The 17,352-nt window shown below is 50.2% G+C and overlaps 6 protein-coding genes across 6 annotated transcripts; 3 read left to right on the forward strand and 3 right to left on the reverse strand.

The window, feature by feature from the left end:
- Positions 1-654: 654 nt before the first annotated feature.
- On the forward strand, positions 655-2,028 carry FIBRA_05695 (uncharacterized protein; the record flags this gene model as incomplete). Its single annotated transcript, XM_012327452.1, has 9 exons — positions 655-832; positions 886-919; positions 969-1,017; positions 1,068-1,146; positions 1,206-1,390; positions 1,454-1,579; positions 1,626-1,688; positions 1,739-1,916; positions 1,985-2,028. The coding sequence occupies 9 exons, from the start codon at positions 655-657 to the stop codon at positions 2,026-2,028; spliced, it is 936 nt and encodes a 311-aa protein (XP_012182842.1).
- Positions 2,029-2,296: 268 nt separating this feature from the next.
- FIBRA_05696 (uncharacterized protein) lies at positions 2,297-6,450 on the forward strand (the record flags this gene model as incomplete). Its single annotated transcript, XM_012327453.1, has 25 exons — positions 2,297-2,518; positions 2,582-2,597; positions 2,662-2,748; positions 2,800-2,880; positions 2,930-3,204; positions 3,262-3,735; positions 3,795-3,872; positions 3,922-3,981; positions 4,034-4,141; positions 4,194-4,275; positions 4,325-4,404; positions 4,458-4,468; positions 4,529-4,563; positions 4,613-4,654; positions 4,712-4,898; positions 4,951-5,113; positions 5,167-5,184; positions 5,235-5,261; positions 5,316-5,323; positions 5,373-5,416; positions 5,469-5,506; positions 5,562-5,688; positions 5,747-6,047; positions 6,107-6,202; positions 6,261-6,450. 25 exons carry the CDS (start codon positions 2,297-2,299, stop codon positions 6,448-6,450), a joined length of 2,850 nt encoding a protein of 949 aa, XP_012182843.1.
- Positions 6,451-6,684: 234 nt separating this feature from the next.
- FIBRA_05697 (uncharacterized protein) lies at positions 6,685-7,987 on the reverse strand (the record flags this gene model as incomplete). Its single annotated transcript, XM_012327454.1, has 7 exons — positions 6,685-6,927; positions 6,990-7,158; positions 7,230-7,388; positions 7,442-7,563; positions 7,632-7,774; positions 7,831-7,853; positions 7,908-7,987. The coding sequence occupies 7 exons, from the start codon at positions 7,985-7,987 to the stop codon at positions 6,685-6,687; spliced, it is 939 nt and encodes a 312-aa protein (XP_012182844.1).
- Positions 7,988-9,227: 1,240 nt separating this feature from the next.
- On the reverse strand, positions 9,228-10,183 carry FIBRA_05698 (uncharacterized protein; the record flags this gene model as incomplete). The annotated part of the gene is made up of 2 exons (XM_012327455.1): positions 9,228-9,614; positions 9,680-10,183. 2 exons carry the CDS (start codon positions 10,181-10,183, stop codon positions 9,228-9,230), a joined length of 891 nt encoding a protein of 296 aa, XP_012182845.1.
- Positions 10,184-10,982: 799 nt separating this feature from the next.
- On the reverse strand, positions 10,983-13,343 carry FIBRA_05699 (uncharacterized protein; the record flags this gene model as incomplete). The annotated part of the gene is made up of 5 exons (XM_012327456.1): positions 10,983-11,301; positions 11,376-11,575; positions 11,638-11,841; positions 11,891-12,792; positions 12,947-13,343. 5 exons carry the CDS (start codon positions 13,341-13,343, stop codon positions 10,983-10,985), a joined length of 2,022 nt encoding a protein of 673 aa, XP_012182846.1.
- Positions 13,344-13,611: 268 nt separating this feature from the next.
- FIBRA_05700 (uncharacterized protein) lies at positions 13,612-16,986 on the forward strand (the record flags this gene model as incomplete). The annotated part of the gene is made up of 12 exons (XM_012327457.1): positions 13,612-13,678; positions 13,780-13,810; positions 13,859-14,032; positions 14,106-14,358; positions 14,415-14,513; positions 14,562-14,858; positions 14,919-15,045; positions 15,094-15,715; positions 15,766-16,024; positions 16,075-16,453; positions 16,509-16,774; positions 16,843-16,986. 12 exons carry the CDS (start codon positions 13,612-13,614, stop codon positions 16,984-16,986), a joined length of 2,718 nt encoding a protein of 905 aa, XP_012182847.1.
- Positions 16,987-17,352: the final 366 nt, after the last annotated feature.

The following is a 17,352-nucleotide window of genomic DNA, read 5'->3' on the forward strand; positions in this document are numbered from 1 at the left end:
AACTTACATAGACCGCCAGGATGATTATTGTAGGCAATAAGTGAGCTAGTATTGCGCCTGCAAGATTGCAGATATCTCCAACCAACCAAATTACCACGAATAATACGCTCAAGCCTTCGCCGGACTTGAGTTGATAATTTTCGATGATCTGTGGTGTATATACCACGAGCCTGCGCAAACCGCTGTCAAAGACGAAGCAGTACGGCAACATTGAAGAATTTGCCTCACCAGCATGCGATAGAAATCCAGCCCAGCTAAATCATCCGCAAGAGTCAACAAAATACCACCGAAAGCTGACAACCAATCCTGCGTACAACGTTACTTAGGGTCTCGTCTCCACTGACATCCATTGTACGTATAAGAGGTACCATACTTCTAAACGTGCACTTCTGACACAGCAATGAGAAAAAAGATTTCGAGGATCTCTAGAATTGGTATAGCAGCGTGTCAACCCCTGGTCGAGACTCGAAACCGAGGTTGAAGCTGAATCTAAGAGGTCTTGCACAGAGGAATTGATTGAATAGAAGAGCACGTGAGGCATTGGTGGTGATTGCCGGCAAATTCCGGCTGCCGAACCTCTTGGTCGTCCGAGTGGTCTCTGTCACCGGCGTTACTGAAGAGGTCTCCCAAGTCTTCCACCTCCTCAAAGACAGGATGAACGGTCAGGAAGCTTTCAGGAGGCTAGCTCAGCAGCTACAGAAAGCAAGTGCAGGAGGAGGCGGAGGTGGAGGCGGATCTCGGTTTCCCAGTGGAAAAGGTTTCACAGCAGGTGGCGGCTTGCTGATCGCTCTCGTGGGTGGTGGTCTTGCGCTCAATTCAAGTTTATTTAATGGTGTGGTTACTTTTGTGATTCTTGGTTTTGCAAAGCTCATCGGCTGTGCACAGTTGATGGTGGTCACCGAGCTATAAAATATACTCGGTAAAGCACAATGTCTAATGCTCTGCTCCAAACCTGAACAACTTCCCAGACTGGACGGTGTCAAGTCGACGGTATATCCGGAAGGGACGCATCTCATGGTGATGTTTTATCGTTATGTTATAGTTGTGGTATCTAATTCTTGCTGTAGGTCCCATGGTTTGAAACTCCTATCGTCTTCGATATCCGTGCGAAGCCTCGCAACATTGCTAGTCTTACTGGCACAAAAGGTCCTTTTTTACCTTCGGTGTCTCATTTCCGTTTACCCAAGTTTTGTCGAACATGTCAGATCTACAAATGGTCAATATTACATGCCGTGTGCTTTCAAGACCTGACATCCAGTCGCTGCCCACAATATATCGTGAGCTAGGTACAGACTACGATGAGCGGGTATTACCGTCGATCGTCAACGAGGTCCTAAAGAGTGTAGTGGCACAATTCAATGCCAGTCAACTAATCACACAACGGGAAATGGTTCGTCATTATCACGGATATTTCCTCGAGTGGCGAGACTCACTATGAGCGTCTTATGCTTAGGTATCGAGGCTCGTTCGAGAAAATTTGACACGTCGCGCACTGCGCTTCAATCTTGTCCTCGACGATGTATCCATCACGCATGTTGCATTTTCTCCTGAGTTCACTCACGCGGTGGAGGCGAAGCAGGTATGCTGGGCTGATTCATCTATACTCATCATCTCATTCTTGGCAGGTTGCACAACAAACCGCCTTCCGTGCTGCTTTCCTCGTCGATCAAGCAATTCAAGAAAAGCAGGTCTGTGTTTGCTCTCCAGCCATGCAAAACCGTCACTGAAGTACAGGCAGTCTATCATTGTTCGTGCTCAGGGTGAAGCTAAGAGTGCGGAATTGATTGGAGAGGCCGTTCGCTCGAATAAGGGTTTCCTGCAACTGCGACGGCTGGAAGCAGCGCGCGATATAGCGAACCTTCTAGCTGTGTCTGGCAACAAGGTCATGCTTGATTCTCACAGTTTGCTCTTGAACGGTAAGTTTTGTTCTTTATACGTCTATATCAGATGCGTTTGGGTTGATTGTTTGGGTTGCTCTCTACAGTCGCGGATGATTCGGACGATCTGCTTCACTTCAAGAAGAAGTGAGAGCTTTTGCGCGGACTTTCTACTCTGTGTTCAATCCGTGCACTTTGTACCTATCTCCGTTATTGTTTTGGAATGCATTCTGGTCCTTCTCAAGCTCTTCTTTATAGGATCTACCGGGAGTATCTTCGAAATAATATTGATTTGCAGTTGGACAGATCATGTGACCGCTTCGGTGCAATCTGGACAGTGGACGCGTCGCGTGTACTCACCGCCGTGTATTCTTTCCTTTATCTGAATTAGCCACATCCACCCCCCCCTTTAAGAGATCATGCCCAGACAAAAGCATGCTCCTATATCTAGATCCCAAACAAATGCGAAGCGCAGGCGTGTTGGGACAGAAGAGGACGTTCAACCGGGGGGCATTGAAGATTCGCTGAACTCAAGCACGAGTCGTAAAAAGGTTCGATGGGGTGGCGACCTTGAATCATCCCTTGAGCCATCTGAACTTTCGTCGGAGGGAGGTGACAATGAAGGAGATATAATGGATAAGGTATACTGCCATTTCGTTCAATGTATTTCGCGCTGCCGTCTAACATCATCAAGATGTGCCTAGCTGCATCATGCCAGTTGTAAGTTATGTAATCTCGACAAGAATATTCATAATTCACACTCTCCGGGTCAGTGGTCGCATAGGCTGTGCTTATTATGATCCCGTGAAGTGTACAATTTTTGCGTTCGAAGATATGCAGGAGAATCAACATTACGATCTCGCCAAAGCTCGTGAGTCGTCAAGTTCTTCGGACTGCAATGTATTATCTGAGATCTATCCAGTCTTCGAGCAATGTAGTCCCAACATTGCCATTACAAGCTCAAAAGCAGACGAGAACTTCATAGACGTTCTTCGTGACCACTGTACGTAATTAGGAAACCGGCATTGAGTGATGCTCAAAGCTGCTTCCAGTGGATGCATCCGGCGGAATATTCCAGATAAGACCTCACAAGGACTTTTCACCCGTCAAGGGTCGCGATCGCATCCTTTCCCTACGTCTGCTTTCTGAGTTACCTATGGACGCCGTCCATGATTTCGGGTCGTCAGATTCGGACTATACTTCTGCACCGAATGCATATGACTTTATGAGGCGAAGGAAAGATATAGGAGGCGACCCAACTCTGCAGAGATGGAACGCATCTATCCGATTATCCAATTTTGCTTCTGTTGACGGGGCCCCTTTGTGTGTAAGTCTCAGTGCATATATGCGGATGGTCTCTGTATTTGATTACGCCTCATTCTAGTTGGGTTCGATCGGTGCGCTTCTGGACTATTTGGCTCGTGTGCGCGCTGTTGAAGATCTGGAAAACGATGGGATTGGCGGCCTGGAGATTCGCGCGATTGAGACTTTAGTTCTTTCGCAGGCTATGCAGATCAATGCGGATGCGTTACATTCACTGCAAATATTCGAAGAAGAAAACCATGCATCAATTCATTCAGACAAGACCAAGGAGGGGCTATCATTGTTTGGAATTATCAATCATACCAAAACGTCACTCGGTCGTGCGCTCTTACGTGAATGGTTCCTTCGTCCCTCGCTTTCACCTTCTGTGATTGCTGCTCGCCATGATGCTGTAGCATGTTTCATGCGACCGGATAATCTCGCTATTATTGATTCGATGCACGGTAGTTTGAAAGGCATCAAAAATATTCCCCGGATGCTGGGGACCCTGAGGACCGGGAAGGCCAGGTTATCAGATTGGCAGGGCATCATGAAAGTGCTTGACGCCCTTTCGCTTGTGGATTCGTATACTAATTGCCTGTGCCTGTCTTCAAGTTCACGGTTCACTCCCTCATGCTGCGGGAGGCGTTGGTAGGGTTGCATCAAGCCAATGACATCGAAATCGTAAAAAAGGTCAGCACCGAATGAGTACAGGTTTCAGTTGGCTGACGGAACCTGGTAGCTGCTTGATACCCTCGATACTGTAACTTTTCGAGACATAGGGAATACGATTAACGGAACGGTTGGCTTGATCGTCCTGGTCATATTGAATGTCTGTTATTGTTGATATATAGATTGACTGGGAAGAATCTGCAAATTCAGGACGCATTTGCGTTAAACTTCATGTGGACGAAGAACTCGATAAATTGAAGCATATTTACCACGGGATCGACGCTGTCCTGGTATATATCCTACCTAACTACCGTCAGCCTGTCGCACTGACCTGTCAATCAGTCAAAAGTAGCACAACAGATTTCTGTGACTGTGCCACCAGACTACGCGTCTTCTCTAAATGTAGTATATTTTCCACAGCTAGGTATCAAATCTGTCTCTCGATTATATGGGTATCCCAACATTATCACCAGGGTTCCTTGTCTGTGTCCCATTGTTAGAGGAATGGACAGCTGGAGATGGCATAAAGGTTCTGGACGGATGGACGTTTCAGGTACGTGTGAGTGTGGTCCTATTCTCGCGAAAGGGAACTTATAAGCGTTGTAGTTTTCATCCGAGTGCGTTTTTTCTCAGCTTTCATATTCTGAATCACAATCGATTCTTATAATGTTGAGAAGATCACATGTCTACTTTAAATCTCAAGAAATGCATGGTTCATCATTTAAATACATTTTAAAGCCACGGCCGACTTATTTTTACAGATATGGACACGCATATTGGTGATCTACACCCGTCTATCGTAGGTACGTCATCAACCTGTATCACCACTCGAATGTTTACAGCTGACACGTCCTGCTTAGATAGGGAGATAGAGATCGTGCAATCTCTCTCAGAGAGAATAATGGCCTCCAATGTGGTCATGAGTCATGCGTGTGATGTATGCGCCGAGCTAGACTGCTTGCTCTCGTTTGCCGAGGCTTCTCGTGCATACAACTTCACTCGCCCACAGATCTCAGAGCAAAACGTCATTCACATCAAACAGGGCCGGTACGAACAAACTCAGGATGCGCTTCAGCCGTACTTATGGTGTAAAATATAGACATCCTTTGCAAGAGCTTGTTGTGGACACCTTCGTGCCTAACGATGCTTTTGTAGTGGGCGGAGCAGGTATCAATGCGGCAGCTGAGGGCTACATCGATCAAAATGAGTCGGAAAAGGGGAACAGTATCATCGTATGTACTGGCGCGAATGCCTGCGGCAAGGTACTTGTTCATTCTCCATTACCAATCTCAAGCTTCACTGAATAACGCTGCAGAGTGTCTATCTGAAACAAGTTCGTATGGTTGATTATCGCTCGGACCTACTTTTCAACTCGGTTTGCAGGTCGCTTTAATACAGTATATGGCTCAGGTATGCCTTCATATGACCAATCGTCTAGCACTTCTTGACGACGATACCACACAGATAGGATGGTATGCGTCCCCAGCAACTACGAGTATTCCTTATCTGAACGTGTCACAGCTTTGTGCCTGCTGATTCCGCCACTCTTGGGATCGTTGATAAAAGTGCGTCTCACGCTGACTAGTAGCGGTAGACTGATTCAATCATTGCCTCCAGTCTTCACTCGCATTCAAACCCGTGAATCCGTGTCTAGAGTAAAAGCAAAATTTTGCCTGAGAAGCAAAGACATTGACTGTCTTCGTGCATTAGGTCCAGTCGGCTTTCATGATCGACCTCAATCAAGTCTCGCTTGCTCTGCGCAGCGCAACGGCAAGATCACTCATTCTCCTGGATGAATTTGGCAAAGGAACTCTGTCTGCAGGCTCGTATCGCACATGTTTGCTTTTCTCGCAGTTCTTACATTTACCTTATTGTCGTGCCCCTTCATCTCCCAGACGGCGCCGGCCTCTTCTGCGCCGTCCTCAAACACCTCGCAATGCGCGGCTCCGGCTGTCCCAAAGTCTTCGCAGCAACGCACTTCCACGACGTTTTCACCGACGACCTGCTCTCTTCCAGATCACTCCCCATCACCTTCGTGCACATGCAGATCATGCTGACCACGAGCCGAGGGCACCTGGTGACCGCTAGTGGACTTTCCGCAGATGAGGATCCATCTGACACCGACGATGGGTCAGACTCAGTGCAGGCTGGAAGCAGAAGAATCGCACCTGGGGAACGGATAACGTATCTGTACCGGTGCGGTTAATGGACTGCGGTCCACTCCAGTTGATGTTAAACCGTTTCATGCTGTGTAGGGTGGCGAACGGCTTGTCTCTCAACTCGCACGCAGCTCTTTGTGCAGAAGTATCCGGTATCCCGCGACGCGTTACCAAAAGAGCGCAATATGTCAGGTGCGCCACCGTTCTCCTCTTGTAACAGCTTAGTATACATTCTCTCTCGATGCATCAGCAACTTGCTATCATCTCATGAACTTGGACGACTCTTGGACGAAGATATGACCGAAGACGAACAAAAAGACCTGGAGAATGCTGAGGACGTTTGTAGGCAATTCCTCGCTTGGGACCTCACCATGGATAGAGATCACTACGACGGAATAGGTGACGTGAAGCGGATGCTCGCTGACGTTCTTGGACCCTGAGTGACCTTGTGGACATTGCCATGCCTCGTCTCTCCGATGAATACATAGTGATAGATTGCTCACCCACTTGTGGATAGTACAGACAGCCCTACCACAATTGACGGCGTCTACAGTATTAGCGTGGACCTGAAGCCCTTTAAGTACTCTATAGACAAGAGCGTAAGCTATACAACATGCGGCTAAGGAACGTCCGTTCAGTCCGAGACATCTATCTGGAAGATACCATAGGTGAGCTCAATATTTTGATTTGGTCTCCTTGTGGATCTCTAGCCCCGGTGGTGCCCCGAGCATGTCTTTGATTCCACCATACAGCAAGAATTGACCAGACACCAATCCTGCTGTCATGATCATCCTTGGACCCAATCCCGCAAACAGCCCACGCACGCCAGCTTCGCGTGCCAGAGTTACAAGCCGATAGACCATCGAACCCGTGGGTCCATGACCCTTGTTAATTTGGGAGAGAAGAGTGTCCGCAGGCTATGTGTCACCAGTAGCTCGGTGTCAGCGTCGTACAAACATGATAAAAGGCGAGGGCGAACCTGACTGAGGATGGCGGCAGCGAAACCGGCGATGACTCCGCTCCCCAACGAGATACCGAATTTAGTGCTACCGCTGAGAGACCTTCGTTTCTCTTCGGACATATTACGGAATACAAGTTCATGGCAGAATTCATTCACCGTGAACTGTCCAATCGCGTATGGTATTTGTCTATAAGGTTCATGGGTAAGAAAGTTGAGGTGAGTTGTATATCGTCAATCAGATGGGGCGAGGTGACGTACTTGCACAGAATGGGAAGGAACCCAGCGTATAAGCCCTGAAATCCTTCCTCTCGTGCCAAGCGCATGAATCCGGTGGTGAGACCGGTTGCATAATGCCGCTCCGAGACGAGGCGGATACGTGTTGCCTCGAGTGGGGTGAGCAGAATGTCTGCGAAGAATCTGCACAAAGTACATCGATATCGTATACCACAACGTAGAGGGAGAAGACGCACTCAGCCACACTTGACGCGCCAAGATATATCGCAGTACGGTGAGCCACTGCAGATTCTTGGCTCCCGGCGATCTCAACGAACTGCTTCTTCCAGAACTCGTATCCCGCGAACTTGGCGCCACCCTGAACACGCCCCAAATTGGATGTCAATCAAAGCAGAGTTACTTCACAAAATGCATACGTGCCTGTACAAGGTAGCCGACAGCAGTGGGGCCAAAGCCGGTGAGTAGTGCGCCTGGGCCCTCAGCTGCTACTATCAAGCGGCCTCCCGAGAGAAGTGAGTGATTTTTGAGTGCTGGGTCAATCTGGATGCGCGTCTTGACGACATCAATTGCTGCAGACGCAATATCTCAACGCGGTGCTCATCGATGATCCGGAGAATCTACGTACGCGTCATACCGCCATGGGTGACACTAGGCAGTGGTGAGATCAAGGTGCCAGTGCACATGGTACTAGTTACGACTTACGTGCAGCATAATGCACCTGCGAGGAAGAAAGACGAGTAGTCTTTCGATGTAAACTGAGGTACAGCAAACGCGGTGGACATTGTCCTAGTAGGGATCTGGACGCGTAATTCTGGTTTGGGAGTCGTCTCGGTCGTCGCGGTCGTGGTGAGGGGTTAAGTTAGTATCTAGCAGGAGCCCTGCTAGGGGTATCGAATACGGGAAGTAAGCTATGTTCTGAGAGAGGGTTAGGAGGGGGGGAGCTATATAAATGGGTGGGTTGCGAAGACACGGCCGCGCTCGGGGAAAGTGTCAGAACCCTGACAGTGATAGGTTGATTGTGCCCCACGCCCTCTACTCCGAGTCCTCGCGTTGCCGCCGACAAGACAGTGCCACTGACGTCATGCCTCGATAGCCTACATGCCCTGCGCCTTATCCCTCTTCGGGCTCGTCCGACGGGCCGACGCCCGACGGCGACCGAACAGCGACGAGGCTGTCTCCCCCAACCTCAATATCCCGTTACGCTCTAAATGTTGCAATAATTTTGTTTCGTACCACAATGGCGCCCGCGGCCTCAGTTGCAAATTCATCGCGCTTCAGCAGACCTGAGTTCGCCCTAACACCGATTCAAGCCCTCTGCCATAACCATCGTGTAACCTTCACTGTGCCACACCGCATTTTGACGTGCTGGTCGACGTGCAGCCTGATGACTAGAAGGCCCTACCGACCGGCCACCTCGTTGTCGGACCCGGGTACCGCAAGACTTCAGCGCTCCGCGCTCGATACGGGAGCTGAAAGTATAATTGTCACTGCGCACTCGCTTGATAGAATGGAGAGCCTGTCACCGATGTTGCCACGAAAAAATCCAAGAGCCATCGCACAGTACGCTATTGTTACTGTACCAGCATTTTAATACTATGAGGATCTCTTCTCAGGTCGTCTCGGTCCAGACTCCAGGGCTAGTACGTCATATTAATTCTTTGTTTTCATGGCCAGTTCTTATTTATGACGATTCTTATTTATGAAGACGACCAATAATATATTAATGATCCGCTACAGGTTCAGAGACCCGTATCGGCAAGTCCAGCCACAATGATAGTACAGGTAGTAATACAGAGTAATGATACATCAGAAGGCAAAGAAACTAAACCGGGAATGAAAATCGCACTGAAACCTGATAAAATCAAACAAGCTCGAGTCCGCAATTTTTGAGATCACATAGGCACCACATAGGGAGGATAGGCTGAATCAGTCCGTTAGGTACCAGGGTATTGAGTAATGGAGGGACAACGAGGCTAAACAAAAACCGAAGGCAAAACGACACTTGGGTGAGCGCTCCCGCACTCAATCATCTATCTCGTCTTCCGACTCCCAGCCTGCCCACCACCACTCTGCGTCCCTCTCTTGCGGCTGTTCATTTTCATCAGGTTCACCGTAGTATGCGTGAATGAGCGCTTCTGAGGGATATCTGAACACTTTCCCCCGCTCGGTAGATGCAAATCCGACCGACTTGGCCTTGCGTTTTGAGGTAACGAGAGCAGAAGATTTCTTTATTTCAAAGACATTCACAGACTCGTGGTCATCGTCTTCACTGTCTTCATGAATCTGATATGTGAGCCGCTCGGAAAACGAAATGCAGCGATCGTGGCTATGGGCAAGCGATGACGATACACCAGACATGTATGTCTGCCGACCTCTCTCTAGGTTCTTCCTTTCGGCAGGGCATGTCGCCTAACGTAACCGGAGCAATGAGGACACTATCCTTCAACTAGACGACTAATCAGTCGATCACTCACCGCTTCGTTAAACTCCATATTCAGCCTCGCCAAGCGTTCCAACGCGCCCTCTATATCCCAAGCGGGTAATAGTCCTATCTCGCCAGTCTCTACGACACGTACACGCAGCGCATGCTCTCCCACTTCTTCCAGGACCAGAATCTGCGCGTCCGCGTCTACTCTCAAAGGCTCATTTCTATACGGGGGCCCAATCACTGTTGAGCCAACTGGAGGGAAGGGCTCTAGAACGTAATGAATTCCTGCAGCGGCTTCATATGCGGCAGTGCTCCAGGTGAGTACAGGACGATCAGATGGCGAGTCGGTCTCTAGTGGAGAGAGAGGGCAATCGGAGTCGATAGACGACGAAGGAGAAGAAAGTCCTGGAGGGTTTGGCGAAGAGGCATTACAGGACGACGGCGATCCGCTGGGCCAGCCGAAATAGCCAGAGGACGCCTCGCGCACAATCGGATGCGAGATCGCGATTGGGAGCGTGGCGTGCGAGGGAGCTGAGGCTTGAGAACTCATGTTCGTGGGGAAATGTGGGAAATGCGGGGGAGCTGAGACTAGGCGGGGACGACTGGAAAATATGAGGGTATGGTCTGAACACGAGGTATGGTAGAAGAGAGGTCTTATCGGACGGGGAGCGGTCTCTTATAGCATCAGGAACGGAGTGCTGAGGAACCAGGAAAGGCGGAGAGGAGAAGTTCAAGGCAGAGTTGGGGCAGAGTCCTCTGTAAGTGTAATATCCTCCCAGTGCTTTTGGATGCCGGGCTTACGAGTGCTGCGGGAAGAGGACGCGGATGGTAGACGAGTCTGACAAATGCACATCGCCCCCACCCGAAGCCGACGTCGCCTTGCTGGGTCGAGTCGCAGTGAGTGCGCGGTCGCCACCAATGTCAGGGCCAATGCAGCAGAGCCTCCGTATAACAGGATTGGGGGGCGCTGAGAGGCAGCGCACTGAGCGCAGGCTGATAGCAAGTCTCAACAGCCCATAAAAGACAAGATCCCCATGAGAGCCGCACTTATCGAGGTTGGTAAGCCAGAGCGGTCCCGGTGCCCGGCCTCGGAGATGAGCTGGAACCATATTCCCACGCCACAGACGCGTCTATGGCGCTCGTAAGTCATAGCGACTCTTCAGCTTTAAGCTTGTTATCTTGGCGCGACCGTCTGTCTTATTCAACTCTCCACGGAGTATATGTATTTGGCCGATAAGACTGAATCCTGGAACGCGTGAACAGCCCCGACAAATAGAGCAATCGACACAGCGGGCGGCAAAGTCTCGGTAGCGCCCACTACTGAATGGAAAACCTCACACAGCACCCCTTCACCTGCCAATATTGGCCGCCTTATTCCACTCAAGCACCTCGCCCCAGGACCGCCACATCCGGTCCAGCACGCGCAGCTTCTCTGCCCGTCCCAGGGCCGGATCTTCGAGATCCACTACATCTTCCAAAAATCCTTCCCTCAGACGTGTATTTGCCGGTAGATACCTTTCGGCGTAGGTACGCAGGTGGCTCACGGATAGCAGCAGGAGACCTGCGGTTAATGGCGGGATTGACGGCGCAGGCTGTGCGAGTGGGGCGCCTGGGTGTCGGTGGTCGTGATCTGACTTGGGCTGCGCGATCAACAGCCGTTCGATGCGTCTGAAGTATGCGCAAGGTGAAAACGTCAGCAACGGTCGAGTCCGTTTAGAGGAATGAAACGACATCATACATACCGCATCTTGAGCCACACGCTCGCTTTTCGACGCGAGCCACCATACCTTCCTCTTCCTCTTCCGCCTGCCCAAATAGCCCTGACGTAGCCGCCGAGGACGTACACGATGGCTATGGCAGGGGCGACACCCACAAAAGCAAACGTCAGCTCTTGGGATTTGAGCAATTTGTCGATGCCTGCTAATGCTTGGTCGATGTCCACCTGAAAATCGCCGGAAGTGTAGGAGACTGAAGCTCTGTTATCAGCATACTACTGCCACTGACCTTAGCCTTTTGTACTTGTATAAACAATGTTCTCAATAAGGTTCCGCCGACAGCTGATTTGAGCGGGTTCTTGATGTCCTCCTCATATATTTGCATAACTGGTGTCAGATCACCAAGCTGGATTTGACGTGATAGTGCCTCTATTTGGGTCGCATTGTAATTCAGCTTCTCCTGCGCAAGTGCGAGGGCCATCCTTTCGAGGGACTAGCGAATCTTCAGTCAGTCGTGGTCTCATTTGAGGCAGAACCCTTACATCCAAATCTGCCCGTAAACTCTGCTGATTGACGATAACCGTATCGTCTCCCCCAGTGCGAACAGTCTTCACAACTTCCCTGAGCGGTTCTAGGAGCCAGCCTTCCCAAAATCCTCGTGCCGTTTGCCATGCCTCAACGGCCACTTCGTGCAGCGACCACCTTGATGCGTACACACATCGCAGAGCATACAGCATTAGTGGCGGGAGCAAGAGGAGCCGTGGCCAGAGTAGGGTAAAACGGGAGGGACGGGCGAGGTTACGCGTCGCTATTTCAGGTGTGCGCATGGATATATCTGAGGGATGTAGTTCTTCCGCCACGAACTGCAAAAATGTGACAGTGCTCAAATTCTCCAGGTTATCGATGGGAAAAGGGTGCTTTCCCTGAATGACACGGTACAACGAGTATGCAAAAACCTTCAGCTTCTCCATTCCCGCCTCGTTTGACAGGTCTTCGAGTGTAGAAGCGAGCGAGTCGCGCATTTCAGCTAATAGGCCAAGAGTCTCCGCACGCTCATCGCGCATTTTCTTCAGTTGATCTCGCTTGTAATTGCATTCTCCTCTAGTGAGTTCCAGCGGCAAAGACACAATCCTGACAAGACCATGCGCAAGGTTGACAAAAGTGAAGTAAACTGCATGCAGTGCGGACACGACGCTCTGGCGTGGCGAATCAGCAAACGCAGAGACTGATGGAAATCGACCTGTCAAGAGAGCTATACTATATGGCTGAGAGCGCAGGTAGGGGAAAAGAGCAACCGTAAGCGAACTCGGGCGAAGGACACTCGTGGACGGAAACAATTGACGCAGGGAAGACGGAGTGAATATGGAAGGGCGGAGAGGGAGGTTATGCCTCCGGAACTTTGCCAGAATAGTATCCCCTAAACTCGCCAGGCGCAATGGGAGTGCTGTGAACACAAAACATTAGTCATAGTCGCTCAATGTCTCCTACCAATAAAAAGCGTGTCTAGTCGGGCGATCCCACAATGATGAATTGATTCGCCTATCTAATGAATGTATGCGCTGCACACAATTGCAGTCAATATTTTGGATTGTGCTTACTTTGTATGAAATAGTGGATGACATTGCTACTGGAGCACTCGACATCATTCCACCACTCTATTTCGTCTTCAATTTGCCTTGCTTCCTTCAAAAATGCATCTAGTGCACCTCTGTAGATATTTACAGTCAAATGTCCAACAATAGCTCTCCGTAGTGTAGTCTCTTCGTCATCAGGTCCAGTGAACGAATCTCTATTCGATTCAAGACGTTGGACAGACCTCAAACATTCGCCAGTATGTTCGAAGGGCACAGGGCGGCTTATGCTTAGCAGAAGAGACCGCAATGACTCCAAGTCGGCACCTGTCCTTTGAGAATATCCTGGAGAACTTGGAGGCGTGTTTGGCGGAGCAATCTTCAAAGCCAAGTCACGAGTTACGTGAATGACAAAGTTTGACATGGCCAGAACATTAGCTCAAAAAAAAAAGCACTCTGTATCGCACTGGGATGAAGAAAGACAGCAGAATCCACGCAGAACAGAACAGCCCAAGAATTGTCTAGCTTTAGCGATGACGTTTGGCCGCCACAATACAAACAGCCATCACTAATGTCAGAGACGCTCGTCCATGAGTGCCGTCTCCCGTCGGACCCGTCCTAGCTATCATTGAACGGGGTGAACACCTTGAACTCAACTTGGAGGGTATACTTCACCATTTTACTCATACAAGATGGCGGCAAATAAGGCAAACAAGCTTGCCTTTCTGTCTATGCCCGCACCGGCTTCCTATGTCGCCGGTTTAGGTCGAGGGCATGTTGACTTACTATTCTACGTTTTGCATCTACTCATATCCCTCCTAGTGCTTCGGGTTTTACAACCCGATCTGATATTGGTCCAGCCCGAGAGGGTCCATCTGCGGAGATAGTTGCGTGAGTGCCTGTGCAGTTCTATATTACATTGTTTGACATCCTGTGCAGAGAGGCTCAGGCGCGAAGAGGCGAGGAGGCTGAAGTCGATCCTGATCAGTTCCAGGACCCAGACAATGAATATGGTCTCTTTGCTGGTACGACATATGAGGCCGATGATGAAGAGGCGGACAAAATTTACGAGCAGGTTGATATGAATATGGATGCACGGAGGAGGGCGCGCAGGTTCGTCCCTTTCGGTCAGTATTGTATTCGCCAAGTATTCTTAATAATTTCATTATCCTTCTCGTATTATTAGGGAGGCACTCGAGAACGAGGAGCTAGCAAAGCACCGTGCTGAACGCCCAAAGATCCAGCAGCAATTCGCGGATCTGAAGCGTGGACTTGCCGTGGTCACCGATGAAGAATGGGAGAACATTCCAGAGGTGGGCAATCTCACGCGCAAAAAGCGTAAAAGGGACGAGAGGTCATTCGTTGTGCCCGACAGCGTCATGGTCGGAGATAGGTCTAAGACCGAATATGAAAACTCGTTAGACGCGAGACAACAAGCGGTACGTAATTCTGCTCTTACCACTTATGAAGTCAGCTCATTTGCCCTGTGATGTAGACCAATGGCTTCGAGACACCCGCTGATAGTGGTACTCTCACCAACTTCGTCGAAATGGGTCAGGCCCGTGATAAGATTCTATCTCTGAAGCTGGATCAGGTATGGCGCTTGTTTGATATACTGACTCATCGTCTAATGTTCATGCAGGTTTCTGGGACGTCCACCACTTCCGGACTATCCACATCAATTGACCCTAAGGGTTATCTGACATCACTAGACAGCGTTGTCTTGAAGACTGATGCGGAAATTGGCGACATCAAGCGGGCACGAATGCTTTTTGACTCGCTTGTCAAGTCAAATCCGAAGCATGCACCAGGGTGGATAGCTGCTGCGTGCCTCGAAGAGCATGCGGGTAGAATGGTAGCGGCTCGCAAGCTCATCAAAGCAGGCTGCGAGCAATGTCCGAAGAGCGATGACGTTTGGTTGGAGGCGGCTCGATTACATGTGGGTTTCCACGTCGCATCAGGCTGATCGTTCTTTGTGCTTAAACAGGCCAATCTATAGAATAACGATGATGCCAAGGTAATTTTGGCGAATGCTGTGCAGCATGTTGGCCAGAGTGTCAAGATCTGGCTCGCTGCCGCCGATCTGGAGCATGATAACAAAGCAAAGAAGCGGGTCCTCCGAAAATGTGCGTCTCCCGTTTGCAGCAGGTAGCAAGAGGCTAACCTTGCTGCAGCTCTTGAGCACATTCCAAATTCAGTACGCTTATGGAAAGAAACAGTCAATCTCGAGTCAAATCCCGTCGATGCACGTATTCTCCTTTCACGCGCAGTGGAGGTCATCCCTCTTTCCGTTGAACTTTGGCTTGCTCTTGCACGACTCGAGACACCAGATAAAGCCAAAGCAGTCCTTAACAAAGCTCGCAAGGCGGTGCCTACTAGTCACGAGATTTGGATTGCGGCAGGTAGGTTGCTTGAACAGGAGGCATATGTACCTGGAAAGAATGAGGAGCAGCGTACCAAGGAGCTAGATGTAGTGGATAAGACTATCGAGGCCGGTGTTCGCCAACTTCGTCATCACCAAGTGCTTCTTACTCGTGAGCAGTGGCTCAAAGAGGCCGAGCGCTGCGAGAGCGAGGGTTCCCCTAGGACATGCGAAGCTATCATTAAAGCGACGGTGGCGATGGATATCGAGGAGGAGGATAGGCTGGACACCTGGATGGGCGATGCTGAGAGTGCTGAAGTTAGGGGACATATCGGGACCGCCAGAGCTATACTAGCATATGCCCTTAAAGTCTTCCCAGATAAGCGGGCAATATGGAGGAAGGCTGCCGATTTGGAAAAGGCGCACGGCACCAGGTACGTCTTCAAGCCGTCTTCCTCTCCGATTTTCTCACGTATAATCTAAGGGAATCCCTCGACGCTATTCTCGAGCGTGCTGTGCATCACTGTCCACAAGCGGAAGTTTTGTGGCTAATGTGGGCAAAAGAAAAATGGCTTGCTGGCGATGTTCCTGCCGCTCGTGAAGTACTTGAGCGAGCGTTCATCGCGAATCCGGAGAGTGAACAAATCTGGCTTGCTGCCGTCAAGATCGAGGCAGAGAACGGCGAGTTGGGTGTCGCGCGTGAGCTATTAGTCCGTGCGCGAACAGTCGCTGACACTCAAAGGGTACGTTCCTCTGCACGTCTCTCACTTATCAGGACTAACACATGCTCTAGATTTGGATGAAGTCCGCCGTTTTTGAACGGCAACAGGACCAGCTCGACTCGGCGCTCGAGACTCTTGCGACTGCCATCAAGAAATATCCCAAGTTTGCTAAGCTGTACATGATACAGGGCCAAATTCACCAAGACAGGAAAGATTATCCCGCTGCTCGTGCGTCTTTCGCGGCTGGCATCAAGGCGTCCCCGAAAGAGGCCACGTTGTGGATTCTTGCCAGTAGGCTTGAGGAGGCAGACGGTAGGAGCATCAAGGCCCGGGCGCTTCTGGATAAGGCGCGGCTTGCGAATCCGGGGAGCGATGTCCTGTGGGCTGAAGCGGTTGGCGTCGAGGAGCGCAGCGGTGGCGCTACTCAGGCGAAGACGGTGCTTGCGCGAGGTACGCTTTCGCGTCTGTATGTTCCTATCCTTTCATATCATTGATCAACTACTAGGCCTGCAAGAATGCCAAACATCCGGCCTATTGTGGTCGATGACTATATGGGCGGAGTCGCGACCGACCAGGAAGTCGCGCTCAGCAGATGCACTGCGGAAAGCGGCGGACGATCCACTTGTGCTGTGTACTGTCGCACGGCTGTTCTGGGCCGAGCGCAAGATCGAGAAGGCGCGGCAGTGGTTTGATCGGTCTATCGCTGCGAACCCGGACTTGGGCGACAACTGGGGCTGGTGGCTTAAATTCGAGCGGCAGCATGGAAACTTGGTAAGTTGCTTCAGCTTCTCGGCTATGATTCATTGGAGCCGCATTGCTGATGGAACACTGTTTTCTAGGAGCAGCAGGAGGACGTCGTCAAGAAGTGTATTGCCGTAGAGCCACATCATGGAGCGACGTGGCAGTCTGTAGCGAAAGATGTACAGAATTATCGGAAGAGCGTACAGGAAGTCCTTGAGCTTGTTGTGAATTTATTGCACTAGTTGTAATATCGTTGATTTGTATGATTATGTGCTGTTCACACGGAGGGTTTTCGCGGTGGAAATGATGATTGGGCAATCGATGTAACCTTCATCGTACTCCGCAGTACAACTGCCCAGTTATGCGCAGTACGTCAAAAGGCGCATACAAGCTGATGGAAATATGCGAAGTGAAATTTTGTTACATATTTATCATCTTCAATGTTTTATCTGTACCTTTATCGGTAGCGCACGGCTGAGTAACCACCCTTGCCCGATTGCGAGACAAAAAGCGTATATAGCCCAGACAGTGCGACAATCTCCATCCATGCTGACTGTAGAAGCCAAAGATGTCAAGTCCTAATTCCATGTATTTGCAAGGGCAAAGTG

The sequence above is a fragment of the Fibroporia radiculosa genome (assembly GCF_000313525.1).
Source record: "Fibroporia radiculosa TFFH 294 genomic supercontigs, scaffold4964, whole genome shotgun sequence".
Taxonomy (NCBI): Eukaryota; Fungi; Basidiomycota; class Agaricomycetes; order Polyporales; family Fibroporiaceae; genus Fibroporia; species Fibroporia radiculosa.